The sequence below is a fragment of the Schistocerca piceifrons genome, chromosome 4, assembly GCF_021461385.2.
Source record: "Schistocerca piceifrons isolate TAMUIC-IGC-003096 chromosome 4, iqSchPice1.1, whole genome shotgun sequence".
In the NCBI taxonomy this organism is placed as follows: Eukaryota; Metazoa; Arthropoda; class Insecta; order Orthoptera; family Acrididae; genus Schistocerca; species Schistocerca piceifrons.
In genome coordinates this window covers 558,587,504-558,605,275 of record NC_060141.1, presented here as the reverse complement: position 1 = coordinate 558,605,275, position 17,772 = coordinate 558,587,504, and the positions used below count along the sequence as shown (strand labels likewise).

The 17,772-nt window shown below is 41.3% G+C and overlaps 1 protein-coding gene across 1 annotated transcript in view; it reads right to left on the bottom strand.

The window, feature by feature from the left end:
• LOC124795152 (anaphase-promoting complex subunit 2) overlaps positions 1–17,772 on the bottom strand; it is a 118,443-nt gene that overhangs the window by 43,325 nt on the left and 57,346 nt on the right. Inside the window, exons 7-8 of the mRNA XM_047259040.1 lie at positions 17,000–17,190; positions 5,157–5,331 (exon numbers count right to left, since the gene is read on the bottom strand). Coding sequence (XP_047114996.1) covers positions 5,157–5,331; positions 17,000–17,190 — 366 coding nt within the window. The remainder of the gene's footprint in view (positions 1–5,156; positions 5,332–16,999; positions 17,191–17,772) is intronic.

Below are 17,772 nucleotides of genomic sequence, written 5' to 3'. Positions count from 1 at the left end.
CAATCAACAAAATTCTTTTCACATCCAAAAACACCAGTACCATGATCTTTCCCACTGATGGCACTATCCTCATCTTCTTTGGAGCTGAAGAACTAGCTTCTATCCACTGCATACACTGCTGTTTGGGTTGGGGTGTATAGTGGTGAATCCATGTTCCATCTACTGTCACATAGTGATGCAAGGTGTCACCCCTGTTTTCCTTAAAGTGCACCAACCACTTTTTGGAAAGTGTATGCAAATGTGTTTTATGATCCACAGTGAGCACATGACACCCATCTTGCACACAGCTTTCTCATGTTCCATTCCTGGTGTATGATGTGACCAACACAGTCCTTATCCCAAGAGCATTAACAATTTTATGCTCCTTTATATGCCGATCTTCAAAAAACATATACACACGTTGTCAATGATTTCTGGTATACTTGCACTTTTTAAGTGTCCTTCCCATGGACCATCTTGGATGCTTTCACGACCACGTTTAAACTTGACCACCCATTTCTTCATGGTGTAAATTGAAGGCGAAGAGCCTCCCTACACATTTCCAAGCCATAAATGAATTTTGGCCAGTGTTAAACGTTCTTTTACGAAGAATTCAGTCACTGCACAATACTTCAAACAGCATTTGCCTTTCAGTGTCACACATGAGTTTTCGAACTACACAATTGATGGTGTGGTAGTATCCTCACAACAAATTTATTTTTAATTTCAGTCTTTATTATTTTGGCTTCTAGCTGTTATATTCAGTTGCAAAATACTTGATGTAATGTTCTTTTCATTCATTGGTTTTACACACAGTCAGAACTTCTATGACTCTTTGAAAGCTGTTTTGCCAATATAAGTCTGTAGAAAATGTTATACACTATTTGTGTATTTATTCTAAAGACTGCATGAGTGGGTTTTTAGGTATTCCTATCAGTTTCCCAATTTTCTATCTTTCAGACAGAAGGTGATCTCTCTTTCCCCAACATTCTCTCAACAGCATCATTAAAGCAAGGTGGGAATTTGTTGTTTTTCACTGCTTTACTCAGTATGTACTTATACAAAACATGACTATAATCTGTCTGAGTTTTGGCCACAATTCTTCTAATACATTTTTCAGATTTAAACTAAATGTTTTCATTTGAAAGAAGTCATTTCCACTTGAGGTTGTCACTTCGTTCAAAATACATTGCTATCAATGATTTTTTAAATTTGAACATCACTACCAAGCAAGTCTAAGAAACTTGTAGTCTAAATAAAAATGTAAGCATTATGATAAAGAAAATAGAGAAACACCAAAAGCACCATACAATATGTACCCTGTAAGGGACATACATACATTATTTCAGAACTAGAACATAATATCCTGTCACAAAATGAGTACTGAAGCTATACACCACACATATCGAAAAGCTTGAATGCCTCTTATATATAGAACCATGAATTTCATATATAGCATACATAATCAAAGACTATAAAAAAGCTTGCACACATAAATAGCCATCAACACACTATCAAAGATGTTATTTAATGTCAGTTAATATACTAAAAGGTGTTCATACACAGATTGAAGTACAAGCTGTGACAAACAGTAAAAAATGGTTATTGACCATACAGATCATGTAATGCAGTTAAAGCAAAGATTTCAATGGTAAAGTACAAACTGGCACAAATCCATTTGAAAACCTAATTTGCACTATGGTATCACCAGAAAAGAGACATTTGCCTTAAACAGTGTATCACAAGGAACATTTGCTTGAGAAAACTATACAATTGTGAGAGAAGAAATTTCTGTGTGATATTTTTAGCACTGCTGAAATACACACGTAAAAGTACACAAAAATTATCCTAATTTTCAGAATTATTAGTTCCATCAGTGGGAAGGAAAGAGGAATAATTTGGGGAAGGTTAAAAAGGAATAGTAAGTCACTCAGACCACAGGATGAGAGGGAGCCACCTGTCATCAGGACAGGGGTACACAAAGACAGAGGGTGAGGTGTTTGACAGAATAGGTCAAAAATAATACACTGGTAAGCACTGTGTCACCTCCAATCCACAAATGATGAGGACGAAGCAAGAAGAAATGATGGGTTATTGGAAGAGCAATGAAATTAAAAGCATAATTAGGAATTAGCAGAAAAAGGGTATAAGGTAACAAACATATGACAGAGAAACAGGAAAAAGGGAGGGGAGAACAAAGATTATGTTAAGAGCAATACAGAAAATAATTAAATAATGCACAACAAATAATTAAAATACAAGAAATGAGACTGATGATGATAATATCATAATGAAAAAAGAGAGAGGATAGGAGGGTTGAAATGTGTATTAACAGAGGTTAAATCCAAGTAGGGCATCTGAAAGCAAGGATTAGTACAAGGGCAAGTTCTCATCTTATTAACTTATTTTCTTTATTGCTTTCAACTTCATTTTCTTACATCTTCCCTCTCCCCACACATATCACTTGTCCAACTGTGTGTGTGTGTGTGTGTGTGTGTGTGTGTGTGTGTGTGTGTGTGTGTTAGGTTTCATGTTGGCAACACTTTGGACAGCCATATTTAATTATTCTCTCATTCTGAGAGTGTTAACTGTTTGGAAGTTTGAAATAAACAAACATATTACATAAAGTTTTTCATTTATTGTCAACATGACAAAGAAACAACCTGAAAAACTGAAGAGAAGCCATGGACGTGTATGTATATTGAGTGGTTACTTACTAAAAACTGAAAGCTCTCAATGTTTCTCATCCAGGACACACACAAGACAAGTACTTGTTACTGTTTTCAGTTTTTTAAAATGAATTGTACAATCTGTGGGAAATGAAGTAAAGTACTCTTATGGCAAAATTTGAAGTAAAAGTGGAGCCTGAGAGTAGTGGGGAATATAAACAGCAAGATATACATTTAGATCAAACAACACCACTATTCGTAAAACACCAGGCACCCTTATTGACACTTTAAATTAGATTATGGCCCCCTTCCTTCAATTAAAGACTGATAATGAAGGCTAGTCAAATACATTAAATAGGATAAATGGTTGTATCATTAAGGAAATTGAAATCTTAAAGAAGAGCTTAAAAATGACAATGCTATTATGAAGGCAGCTTTGAGGGTATAATTGACCAGAAAGTTGACACACTAACAACGAAAGAGGAAAAGTTAAAGTACAATCAAACAATGGGAAATCCAGGGTGGAATGTAACAACATGGCAGTGTTCTTTCAGTTGCCTGAGACTGCAATCGTGTGTGTGTGTGTGTGTGTGTGTGTGTGTCGTCTACTGTTGATGAATGCCTTACTGGCCAAAAGCTTCATTTGTGACAGTCTTTTTGTTGTGCCTCTCTGTGACTCAGCATCTCCCCATATGGTGAACATTTTAGTGATCCAAGTGAGTCACAAAAAACCAACAGATCAGGGCTCCTAACTTTTGACTCATATTTAGTGTGTCATGTTATGTCAGTGACAGCACACAGACTCAAGTTGGATGACATTATACAGCTGAAGCCACAAAAGAGGGTGTGATACAAAACAGAGAACCGAAATCTGCATAAATAAATAATTTATTCAAAAACAGAATCTGAAACAAATCAATAACTAAGGTCGGTGTTACAAGATATTGAAACAGTAATGTTATGCAGGGCAACATACTTTTCTTCCAGCTGAGAGGATTTTTAAAACAGTTGAAAAATACATATTCAACTACACACTTAATTACCTGGGTTTGGATTCAGCCAAATTTTAATTTTGTGGGCCTGGATTCAATTATATATTTAACTATGTGCAACTGTCATCTGTCTCCACTCAGTCCTGATCTGATGGATAGTAACTCAAGTATTCATGAAAACATGACAGCATAAATACCCGGGATTATGGTTCACATGTCACACATTTGCAGGAAAGAATCTGAAGAATTTATTAAAGATACACTGAAGAGCCAAAGAAACTGGTACACCTGCGTAATATTGTGTAGGACCCCCGCGAGCACACAGAAGTGCTACAATATGATGTAGCACGGACTCAACTAATGGCTGAAGTAGTGCTGGAGGTAACTGACGCCATGAATCCTGCAGGGCTGTTCAAAAATTCATAAGACAACGAAAGGGTGAAGATCTCTTCTGAACAGCATGTAGCAAGGCATCCCAGATATGCTCAATAAAGTTCATGTCTGGGGAGTTTGGTGGCCAGCAGAAGTGTTTAAACTCAGAAGAGTGTCCCTGGAGCCACTCTGTAGCAATTCTGGATGTTTAGGGTGTTGCAAATTCGTCAGAATGCATGATGGACACGAACGGATGCAGGTGACCAGACAGGATGCTTATGCAGAGGTCATCTGTCAGAGTCATATCTACATGTATCAGGGGTCTCATAGCACTCCAACTGCACATGCCTTACACCATTACAGCTTGAATAGTCCCCTGCTGACATGCAGAGTCCATGGATTCATTGGGCTGTCTCGATACCCGTACCTGTCCATCCGCTTGATGCAATTTGAAACGAGACTCGTCTGACCAGGCAACATGTTTCCAGTCATCAAAAGTCCAATGTCGATGTTGTGGATGGGCTGAGGTGAGATATAAAGCTTTGTGTTGTGCAGTCATCAAGGGTACATGAGTGGGCCTTTGGCTCTGAAGGCCCATATCAATCATGTTTCTTTGAATAGTTTGCATGCTGACACTTGTTGATGGCCCAGCATTAAAATCTGTAGCAATTTGCGGAAGGGTCATATTTCTGTCATGTTGAATGATTGATTCTCTTCAGTTCCGATCTTGCAGGTTCTTTTTCCAACCGCAGCAATGTCAGAAATTTGATGTTTTACTACATTCCTGATATACATGATACACTTGTGAGTTGTTTGTATGAGAAAATGCCCACTTCATTGCTACCTCGGAGGTGCTGTGTCCAATCACTCGTGCACCGACTATAACACCACATTCAAACTCACTTAAATCTTGATAACCTGCCATTATAGCAGCAGTAACTGATCTAGTAACAGCACCAGACACTTGTCTTCTTATATAAGTGTTGTCAACTGCAGTGTCATATCTGCCTGTTTACATATCTCTGTATTTGAATGCTCATGCCTATACCAGTTTCTTTGGCACTTTGGTGTAATTACTGTACAGTAAAATATATTAAAAAGGATACATATTAACTAACAATAAAAAGACCATAAATTTACATACCTCAGTTTCAAGAGTTCAAGGTATCTAATTTCCTTTTCCGTGTTGTAATTAAATTGTGACAGCAAGCGATCAGCAAGCAAAGTGCGATATTCATTAACAAAAAGATCCTTGCTACCATATACATTGACCAACATAGATATTATGTCAGAAGTACGGCGACTTTTTGAAGGTTTTGCTGTAAATAAGAGAGAGTGTATAACTGCAGACAACAAATTCGTTTAATGCAACAAATGAAAGAAGCATTTTACTCACAATGCACAAATAATACAGCGAATGCTATAACTGTAAAAATATGGAGAACCGTCAAATATATTACAAAGCTGAAAGCTACATTGTGCATATTGTGGAATTTATTTTTCCAGTAGTACAAACCGACAAAAAAAGGTTCACAGTACTACTGCTGACAGATTTTTTTGTTTTTGTTTTTGCTATTGCAGTGGTTACTTGCATAGTAGCAAAGAAAATGCAGAAATGCCACCACTTCGCTTTCAAATGTTCCATTACAAAGGAAAATCCAGGAATGCTCTCCCAATTTAATCCTTGCACAACTCCAAAAATGAGTGATATAGAGACTAGTGACAGCTGTATTGAGAAACAGGTGAAATCACAAAAACTGAACAAAGCTCCAGTGTCTGACTGAATCCCTATCAAACTCTCTACCAAGTTAGTAGCTGAGTTAACTCCACTTTTAACCATCAGATACTGTACATCCCATGGTCAAAAATTTGTGCTCATCAGTTGGAAGAAAACGCAGATCAAACCTTGAACATGGTCTGTTCTCAAATATAATAAGGTATTTCAGAGAAAATATCCTCCTCCTTGCCAAACAGCACTGATTCTAAAAACATCAGTCATGCAAAACTCAACTTGTGCTTTTCTCACAACATTCTGAAAGCCTCGAATCAAGGAAATATGATTCACACAGAATTTCTTGAGTTCCAAAAACCATTTGACTCAATACATCAACACTTATTAAAAAACAGTTATCACATGGGGTACCAAATGAAATTTGTGACTGGAATGAGGATTTGTTGGTATGGAGAATGCCACATTTTCTCCAGGATGGGGAGTCACAGATAGATATGATGGTGCTGCAGACATTCCTCAGGGAAGTGTGTTGGAGCCCTTGTTGCTCATGTTGTATATTAAAAAGCTGGCGCACAAATGCCGTTATCTATAATAAAGTTTTATCAGAAAAAGCTGCGGAAGTATTCAATCTGGTCTTCGTAAGATCTCATGCAACTTGCTTTAAATATTCAGAAATGTAAAACAGCACACTTCACAAAATGCAAAATGTAGTATTCTACAAGTAATGAACTTAGGAGTATGAAAGATGGAATTGTGATTTCACAATGCACAGATGAGTTAGAAATCATAGTGACTTATATCTGAATATCTGATACTAAACTGAAAAGTGTTGTAAAACTCGACTTGAACTGATATCATTCATTAGTTTCCCAGTCATTAATAGTACACATAGTGATAATGAGTTTAACTGTGGATGTATTGGTTAGGCCACACTGCCGTTATTAAAAAATAAATTCGACCAACGGATGTGAGCTCAATTACTAACTAAACAGTCTGAGTGCAAAAACATAATTGAGATAATAATTTACTAGTAGAGAGCTTACAATTGCAACAATCCTGAAAAAGCCTACTTTCAAAATTTCAAGAACCAGTATTAAGTGAGCAATCTAGGAATATACTACAGTTGTCTACATATCTTTCCAATACAGAGTAAGGTGAATTATTAGTTCTTGTTGACAGTCCTTCTCTTGTAACTACTAATCGATTCCAGATTCCATATGATATAGTTTGGTGGAGACATAGGGTATCTTGGACACCGCCTCCATCATACCTCCACAAAAGCTATGCAAAAGCCATTACCTTCAGGGCAGGAATCCAAGTTCAAAAATAAAGTCCTTTTACGGACAACATTGTCAAGATACTAATGGACAGAAGAGCATTAGTCAGTCATACATACATCAGACATCACATAGTGTGTTTTGTGTGACTCTGGCCAGGATCTGATGAAATGAAATGTCTAAAAGGATTCAACCATTTTGTTTAATATAACAGGTGGAATTATACACTCCACCTTGCCAACAGCATCTTTCATATCTGTTGTGACTCACCGATCATTCAGAGGGCTGCCGCACAATTACGCGCGTCCTCTACGTGCGGCGCTGTCTGCCAGCCATGCAGCAGCTGCGCCACCTAAGCGGCCAGCCGAGCAGCGGCCGCTAGACTGGGACTCAGTGCTCATTCGAATGCTAACGTGTACACGTCTTGCTTGTCAACTTACTCTGTGACTTATATGTGTTGTGTCGTTCTGAAATATATGTGTTAAACTTGACGTTATAACAATTGGCGACGAGGTAGTGGATTTTTCCTTTTCACCGTTGACCCACAGGGTTCCATGGCTATTGTCGAGCAACTATTGCAAAATCTCCTTGAACAGCAAACGCTTCTAACAGCGGCTATTTGTGATTTTGTCACGGCGTCAAATGCGGGGCGTTTCTCGTCGTTGGCTATACCTCCTTACGACGAGACAGCAGAAGACTGGTCTGATTATGAAAAACGTCTTCGACAGCACTTCTTGGCATTTCATGTCATGGACGAACAACCATGTAAGTCTCTGTTCCTTTCCTGGATTTCACCTCAAATGTATCGGTTGTTGTTGCAATTGGCTCCTTTGAAGGATCCTGCGTCTTTGTCCTTTGCTGAAATGTGCTCACTTCTGTCTGTCTATTTTCAAAAGCAAACACATGTCGTAGCCTCTCGTGTTGCCTTTTATCGTTGCCAAAAACAGCCACATCAATCCTATCGCGCTTGGGCTGCTGAACTTCACGGCCTCAGTCGAAAGTGTCAATTTGTTACTGACGCTCACAAAGAATCCTATGCTGATTCCATGATACGGGATGCTATTATCCGGTCGGTGCCCGACAAAGAAGTTCGGCAACATGCCCTTCAGTTGGCGAATCCGACTCTAGATGAAGTTCTCTCCATTGCGCAGTCTTTCGAAATTTCTCATGTCGCTGGGGCGCAAATAGAGGCGTGGGGTGATGTCGGGGAAATACAACCTCTGTGCGCTGTTGACGACGCGGGCGGCATGTCCCCGCCGGCCGACGTGGCTGCAGTGTGCTCCCACGCGCAGCCTCGGCCTAGCCGTAAACAACCCGCTAAGAAACTGCAGCAAAACCCCCGGCAACTTCCTTCATGTCCGTGGTGTTTTACGAAACATTCACACGAGGATTGTCCCCAACATTGGGCTGTGTGTCACAATTGCAAAAAGAAGGGTCATGTGTCTTCCGTTTGCAAATCCGACCGCTTACATGATGTTCATGAACATGACGCTGATTCTGATTCTGTGTTGTCTGTCAATTGCACTTCTTCCCTTTCAGGGAAGTTATTCCTCACTGTCCAAATCCTTGGTCGAGATGTTCGCATGCAAGTGGATACCGGTTCTGCTGCCACTATAATTAATTCTCAGACATATCTTCAGTTGGGTTCTCCACTCCCGTCACCTGTCACTTGGCAATTACGGAGGGACAATAAACAGAAGATTTCTCTCTTGGGACAGTTTAATGCTGAGGTATCTTACAAATCCATCGTTCGCACTGTTCCCATATTTGTGGTCAACCAGCGCAATGCAGAAAATCTTTTTGGTTTCGATGCCTTTTGCGTTTTTGGGTTCTCCATAGATGACTCTGTCAATATTGTCTCTGATGCTATTTCTTATGCTCAACTGGATTCCTTGTCGATGACATTTTCGTCCCTTTTTTCTCCTGGGTTAGGTCGTGCAAACGACTTTGAAGCTCATATCACGCTCAAATCCACTGCTCGGCCTAAGTTTTTTGGGCTCGGCCCATTCCTGTGGCCTTTCGTGATCAGGTAAAATGGGAGTTGGATCGTCTCACTACTTCAGGGGTCTTGCTTCCTGTCACTTCCAGTGAGTGGTCCTCTCCCGTCGTTGTCGTTGCTAAGCCCAATGGTGATATTTGTCTCTGTGGCGATTTCAAAGCCACTGTAAATGCTCAATGCCTCATCGACACTTACCCCATGCCCCGTCCTGAAGAACTGTTTACTAAACTTGCTGGAGACCAGTATTTTTCTAAAATTGACCTGTCAGAAGCTTATCATCAACTTCCTCTCGACGCTGCTTCCTGGCAGTTTCTGGTCCTCAACACGCCTTTTGGCCTCTATCAATACCAACGCTTGCCATTCGGGGTTGCTAGCGCCCCTGCTCCCTTTCAGCGATTCTTGGAACAATTATTGCTCCCTGTCCCTGGGTGTATCAATTACATGGACGACATTGTTGTCACTGGCTCCACCACTGAAGAACATCTTCAAAATCTCCGCACACTTTTTCATGTCTTACAGACTGCCAGTCTTAAGTGTAATCTTCAGAAATCACAATTTTTTCAGGCATCTATCACGTACTTGGGGTTTCAACTCTCTCGGGATGGTATTCGTCCGCTTCAGCAAACTGTCGCTGCGATCGATGCCCTTCCTCGCTATACATCTGTTAAGGAACTGCAGGCCTTCTTGGGGAAAATAGCATACTATCACAAGTTTTTACCATCTGCAGCTTCGGTGGCTCAGCCGTTGCATCGCCTGTTCACTGGTCCGCGTCATGCAAAGTGGCTTTCCAGAAATTGAAGACTGTGCTGAAACAGGCCCCGTGCCTGGCTACTTATCGACCTGGCCATCTTGTTCTTGCCACAGACGCCTCTCAATATGGGGTTGGTGCAGTCCCTGCGCACCGTTTTTCTGACGGTTCGGAACAACCCATTGCTTATGCCTCCAAAACGCTCACAGATGCCCAACAAAAGTATTCAAAATTGAGAAAGAAGCTTTGGCCATTATTTATGCTCTTCATAAGTTTGGTGTTTTTCTCTATGGCTCAAAATATCATCTTGTTACAGATCACAAACCACTTGTTTCCTTGTTTCATCCATCAACGTCACTTCCCGACAAGGCTGCACACCGCCTCCAGTGTTGGGCTCTTTACTTGTCTCGTTTCAATTATGAGATTCATTTCCGGCCAACGGCTCAACATGCAAATGCTGATGCTATGTCTCGCCTTCCCATGGGTCCTCATCAGGCATTCGATAGGAACAAACTTTTGTGTTTCCACCTGGATGCTGCTGAGCAGCGGATTGTGGACGGGTTCCCCATCACTGGGGACAGGCTGGCAGCTGCTACGGGTTCTGACCCTACCCTCTCCCGGGTTTTATGCTGTATTCAGAAGGGTTGGCCAGATCGCCCGTGCGCTAAGACTTCTGATCCGTTGTGGAATTACTACACTTTGCGCTATCGCCTCACGGCTAGGGATGGTGTTATCCTCCTCTCCACTGGCAATGCTTTGCCGCGTGTTGTGGTACCTGCGTCTTTGCGTGCTTCGGTCTTGTGCCTCCTTCACCAAGGGCACTGTGGTGTGTCTCGCACAAAATCTCTGGCGTGCCGTCATGTGTACTGGCCTGGCATCGACTCTGAAATAGCACACATGGTCGCTGCCTGCGGCCCTTGTGTGTCACAGGCCGCTGCCCTGAAGTCATCTTTGTCACCGTGGCCTTCGCCTGAGAAGCCCGGGGAGCGCATTCAGGCTGACTTTGCAGGACCCTTTTTAGGTACTTATTGGCTACTCGTAATTGATCCCTACTCTAACTTTCCTTTCATTGTCCATTGCACGTCGCCTACCACCGCGGCAACCACCAATGCTCTCGCCCGCATTTTTTCTTTGGAAGGCCTCCCCTCTACTCTTGTTACTGATAATGGTCCACAATTTGCCTCTTCCGAATTTGCGAATTTTTGTGCTCGTCACGGCGTTATTCATGTCACGGCCCTGCCGTTCCATCCACAATCCAATGGTGAGGCTGAACGACTGGTCCGCACATTTAAGGCTCAGATGCGGAAACTTCTGACTTCTTCTGCTGCTGATGATGCGCTTCTCCAGTTTCTGGCATCTTACCGTTTCACCCCCATGGGCGACCACAGCCTGGCTGAGCTCTTACATGGCCGACAGCCCCGCACGCTACTTCATCTTCTGTGGCCTTCCACCTCACGGCCGCGGGTGCCTTCACTTGGCCGGTTCACCACCGACGACCTCGTCTGGGTACGGGGATATGGCAGGCGGCCAAAATGGAGCCAGGGCCGCATCTTAAGACACCATGGCAGACGCCTGTATGAAATCCAGATGGACACGGGTGTTGCAGTGCGTCATTCGGACCAGCTTCGCCTCGTGTGCCAGCAACGCCTGTTCCGAATGCCGCTACACCACCTTTGGCTCTACCTGACGCTCGGGATCTTGGCATCTCTCAATACTCACAACACAGCCCTCTCACCATCATCGCGATGCCAGCACAAGAACGGATGCCACCAGGAGACCTGCCCATGCAGGAACCGGATGACCATCCTCTGTCAGAGCAAATCTACTCGCCTCCTCCTCCAACGGACGCCGACACATCACCCATGTCTCCTGTCATATCAACTGGACTTGCCGCAATGGGCAGATTGGTGCATGGGGGCCCAGCAGATTTGATCCCTACGTCTTCTGTCATCTCGACCCATTATCTTCGGGGACACTTCCGTCCGTACGGGAAGCCTCCTCCTAGAGACTTTACGGCGAGTCAAACAATGCCCATGGACGTTAGCCATCTCCAGGACACCTCCATCAAGACCAGTGCAACAATTTCAAAGGGGGGAAAAGTGTTGTGACTCGCCGATCATTCAAAGTGCCGCCGCGCAATTATGCGCGTCCTCTACGTGCGGCGCTGTCTACCAGCCATGCAGCAGCTGCGCCACCTAAGCAGCCAGCCGAGCAGCGGCCGCTAGACTGGGACTCAGTGCTCATTCGAATGCTAACGTGTACACATGTCTTGCTTGTCAACTTACTCTGTGACTTATATGTGTTGTGTCGTTCTGAAATATATGTGATAAACTTGACGTTATAACAATATCTAATTAGTACTCTGTCACACAGTATACCCAAATATGATGAAGCCAACAAAAAAAGAGATCACTCTCCAACATTTCCTGATCATTCCCTGTCACCATACACAGGTTCCAGCCAGTCACCAAACTGTGAAAATCAGAAACACTAAATGGGGGATCATCTCTGGAAGTGAGGTCACCACAGATTAAATTCCTGCATGTATGGCAATTGCCAAGAAATCACAACACCCTCATAATCAACAACCAACCAGTCCAGGTACTGTTTGATTCTACAGTGGCTTTTTGTGTGAAAATAGATACTTATCATTACAACCTGAAGAGGACTATTTTTTGACATTCAAATGTCACTGTGTTGAGAGTTGTGAATATAAAATATGTTCAACTGACAGGAACCTGAGTTGTGAGAATAACTATCAATGATAGAAACACAACCCTTCAAATTGTTTGTTTCATCATAATGCAGCCATAATGTTATCCTTGGATGGGACTTCTTGCAGGCATTACAAGCAGTAAAAACTGCAGAAGACTGGAGTTCCAAAGTGACAAAGTTACTCCAACAAGTTCACATACCAACAATTGCTCTGGATAATTGTCTGCCACTGAAGACCCATTCATCCCACAGTCATCAACAAGACAAGTTCTAATCAACAGTCTAGACGCTCAGTTTAACTGCGCACCCCTAGTCAAAGTGTTCTGCCTTACAAAAGAAATCTGTTTGCCAGCGATGATCATAACCATCACAAGTGGAAAGGAGAGCAATGGGACACTAACTGTCATGAACAGCCACAACTCACCCTGAAGAGTGCACTTATGACAACCAAACCACTACAGCAAGATCAGCTCAGTGTCATCGCTGGAGAATCGTGCTACACTTCCATTATCAACTATCCACTACTATCCAGCTGTCAACAGGTCTCAGCTTGATTGAGGAACAATGTCAGCTTTCAGGTGCATTCAAGTCTACAGTGGAGACAAGATAGATCAGATGACTCAATGTGAAACACTATGTAGACACTGGGTGTCTTCAGATGAACAACTAACATCTGAGAAGAAGGAAGAGAAAATGCTGTGACATAACATCACTCAGGCATTAGTGCATCAATGATCCTAGTGAAGAAGAAAGATGGCATATGGTGTTTCTTCACCAATTAACAGTGGCTGAAAAAAAGAAAAAAATCACCAAACAGGAGATAGGTCCACTGCCACAAACTGATGATCCTTGGTCCTGTTGGAGGGAGCAAAGTATTTCTCCAATATGGTTATCCAGAATTGCTACTATAGATTGAGGTTGATGAAGCTGACTAGGAAGGACTGCTATCATAACACGTGATAGCCTCTGAAGTTCAAATTTATGCTGTTTGGTCTGTGCAACAGTCTGATCATTTTTGAATACCAGATGAACAACTTGCTTTGCCATCTTAAATAGACAGCATGTCTTTGACATCGGGATTTTGACACATGGCACTTGTCTGCTGTGTTGGATGACCTATCCAGAAAGTGAACTGATCATCCAAGACCGTTTGTTGGTTTGGATGTTTGCAATACCCAATGAGTCAACCAAATCAGTAGGAGCATATTTGTGGAAATTGGTTTGTGCCATTTGATTCCCACAGTAAGCCAGTGGAAAAATCCTGATTCACACAAAGTTACACATAGCTTAGCAAGCTTAATACAACCAAGGTGTGGCAGGCACCCCAAAAATAGCAAGCAACCAACAGTTTTGCGTCAACAGCCATTAATACCATTGACAACCCCCATGGTAATTACTGAAACATGCTCATCCTTTAAGGTAAGAGGCAAAGGGGAACAATGAGATTCTCCCAGTTCACAAAACCCTAGTTCATCTAGCCGCTGCAGACATCTCACAGAGGAATTCAACATTTGGCACTACCCTGCTAAGGACAATATTTTGTGAATGCTATTCATGTGGCATGCATTACTTCTCACAGAAAACTAGCAAGAATCCCTTTTTAAACAATGGCAAGTCCAGGATGGAATAACAATAATAAGGAAACAAGCAGTACAACAGTCTTTTCATTGTGCCTGTCTGCGACTCAGTTCTCTTCTTATGGTGAGTAGCAATCTAACCTTTTCGTAATATTGTTGTCATTCCATCCTGGACTTTGTTTAACAATATGGAAAGGATAGACTGCTACTCACAATACAGAGGAGGCATCAATTCACAGATAGGCACAATGAAAAAAGATTGCTTTCAGACAAAATCTTTCTTCTGCAGAAGAACACATACACATACGCAACTCGCATATACAAGGCCATTGCCTCAGGGCACTAGAGTCGGGCTCTGGGGAATCAAAGTAGCTTGTCCAGCTAATGTATTCAACTTAAAATATAAGATAACTGAATTCACTGATGCAAGAACTGTATACCACGAAAAAGTCAAACTGTGACAATGAAACTTGGTAATGGTGTTAGTCCTTCTCTACATATTCATCCTTCACTGTGACATTGTTCTCAATGATGGACAACTTAGAGAAACATTGGTTGCTGGAGTCTGTGTTTTTTCTGTTCAGAAAACTTTCCACTTCAAAAATTACCCAACTGTGATTCTGGACATGCCTATTATGCAATGGTTTCTTCATCTAAGAAAAGATAAAGTCACTGAGTTCCATGTCAACTGAATGTAGGGGGTGAGCCAAAATTTCATAGCCCCAAGACAGAGTTTGTGTTAACTGTGTCCTATGCATATTAGCCGGGACATTGAAAACTGATCCACGACCAATCTTCACTTTTTCCACTAATGTCTAAACTGTGTTACCCTGGTCTTTGAGTATCAGGACCTAAAATATCCTTATGACTCCTGGTTCTTCATAAAGAGTGTATGCCACTTTGTTCTTTGTACTCAGACTTGTTTGGCCACACTGAAAGTGTCTGCATCACTTGATCATTGTGTCATACAATGGTGCATTGTTGCTGTATACTTCCACCAACTCAGTGTGAATTGTTGAAGTGTTGCTCCCTTCAGGCTGCAGAAAATTTTGTATAATAATACATTGTATCAGTGGATTGCACCATTTTGTTTTGGTTCCATGAGAGGTGTGCTACAGTACTGCAGCACAGGGTTTTCAATATGTACCAGGAATGCAGATGTATCTCCAAACAAATAAAAAATTAATTATATAACTTTATTTTTTCAAACTTATGACTACTCTTTGTATCACACGATAAAGTGCCCAAATAAAAAATTTCACCTCGAATTTCTTATCAACTGGAGTTTCTAAATAACAAGAAAACCCATACCCCTAATGGAACTAAATGCAAGAATCAAGGCGAGAAGAAGAGGGGGGGGGGGGGGGGGGGGGTAGAGGGAAGGGGAGGCAGAGAGGCAGAGAGATAGAGAGATAGAGATAGAGAGAGAGAGAGAGAGAGAGAGAGAGAGAGAGAGAGAGAAGAAGAAGGCAAAAATCTATTATGTCACTTTCAAAGTACAGTAATTAAATAAATCGACTGTATAGAATAATTTTTTGACTACACTACTAACTTCACTTTCCTCTTCAAATTTACAAAATGCAAGACTTAATCATAAAACAATTCAGAATGTTCTAAGTAATGAGCTGACTGAAATCAGTGTGTGTTATTCTCTGAAGATACTGCACCACCTCAGTACTCATAGAAAGGTCTGCCTTGTGAAAATATTGCTAAATGCTGGGGATCAGTAAGACCCTACGAAAAATTGCTCACATATACTCTTGTTTCAGAAGGAAGAGGAAAAACAAAGTATGAATGGTTCAAATAAAAACAATGTCAGAATACGGAAGGAAATGGCACAAATGGTACAAGATATGATACATATGACAATGGATGTCAACTCAGTAGTGTTACCCCGTCACATCAGATCACTGTGAACACACCACAACCTATTAAAGCCTTTTCTAGAGCTGAGATTGTCTTACCTTACTCCTTGGGAATATTCCTTTAACACTCAATCATCTAACTATTAATTAATCCATGCACACATTGCACTGCTTGCATCTGGCTCACTTACATACACTATGACAGGATAATCAAACTTCTTAAATCTAACAACCTTGGAGCAGTCTGTGCCTTATGAAACACAGTATCAACTGAAGAATAGTCATACATTCATGCAGACAGCTCACTAATTAAAAAATGAAAGCACATATAATATTGTAAGAGAATTAATGTATTGAACTGAATGAGAGAGAGGAATGGTGTGTTAGGTAATTAGATCACACTGACAGTAACTTGAAAAGCATTATACTGATTTTTGAAGTCACTGAAATTACATGCAATTGCAATTACACATTCAACCCTCTACTTGGAAAGTATCTTTCTCAACCACTCAATTCCCCCCCCCCCCCCCCCCCATCCTGGCCCCTCCTCTGCCACCATCATGCAGCACCTTTCATGTGGAGTTCATATTACTGTTGATTATGAGAGAGAGAAGGGACAGGGGAAACCTGCAAACAAATAGCCCACTCCTCTTGAATAGCCCCAAGTATGCTTATGGAGCTTAATGTTCCCATCTGCCAGCAATATACAGATAACCATCAACAGTCTTAGGCGCATTGTGGAAAGGTTTGGAATTTAATCAAGGAGATAACACAAAGTCTGGTAATCAGGAACTTAAAGCTGTCATATTTTCTCCTACTAATGGCCAAATGCTAGTGGTAAAAATTCTTCCATCACCAGGATTCAAATCAGCTACCTTCAAGTTCTGCACCTATGCGCAAATGTGTGTCAGTAATCTCTGCTACAGAGTCAAGAACGATTAAGGAAATTTAACTCTGTCATTACAGAATACCATGATTCATAATTAAGTTTATCATTTTGCTCTTTGCTGATCAACAGGTTAAGTTATCCCATTGTTTCATCTGTAATAAACTAAGTACTGAGATATAACATACAAGGATCAGCATCAACTGGGTCTGGTGTCCAGGACTCCCAATCAGTGGTGGCATCATCATCTGAGATCGAACCTTCATCCAGGGCAAGAACTTCACCTCGCACAAGTTCATCTGCCAGTTCATTTGGATCTTCTTCAGTAAGACTGCTCACCACACATCGCACAGTATCATCTCGATGACGCAAATACTGCCTGTAAAAAATTATATGCTTTTATTAATTTTTTGCTATTAATTTCTAGTTCTGGAAGCAGCACATCTCTCTAACACTTGCATTGCACAGAATTTATGAGGTGAGAGATTGGATCACAGCTAAACCAAATTATCAGCTGTAGGGATCTGTAATAAGTGTGGGATAACTGCATGAAAATAACTAGTTCTAGCAATCTGAAAAATGTGACTCTTCAAGCATTCCTGGCGGATATGTTGTAAATAGGTACCTAGGTACCTAGCCACCAGCAATGTTGAACCACCTGAAGATGTCGGACAGTTGCTCTGAGAAAATATTGTGGAATTTGCACAACATGATCTGGTGGCAAACCCATGAAGAATATTTACAATCTGCAACATATTAACATATAAGCAAAATGGGTTTGTTCTTAAAACTCTGTGTTATCTCTAACAATTTATTAGTAATTTTCTCTATGACGGAAATTGAAATTTTCAAAATTGGACACTGACTTGAAAAATGAACAGATTTCTGTTTCAATCAGTTGCTACAAAAAATTATGGCAGCATGCTGTCATTATAAAGTATATTTTCCTTGGCTTTCAAAT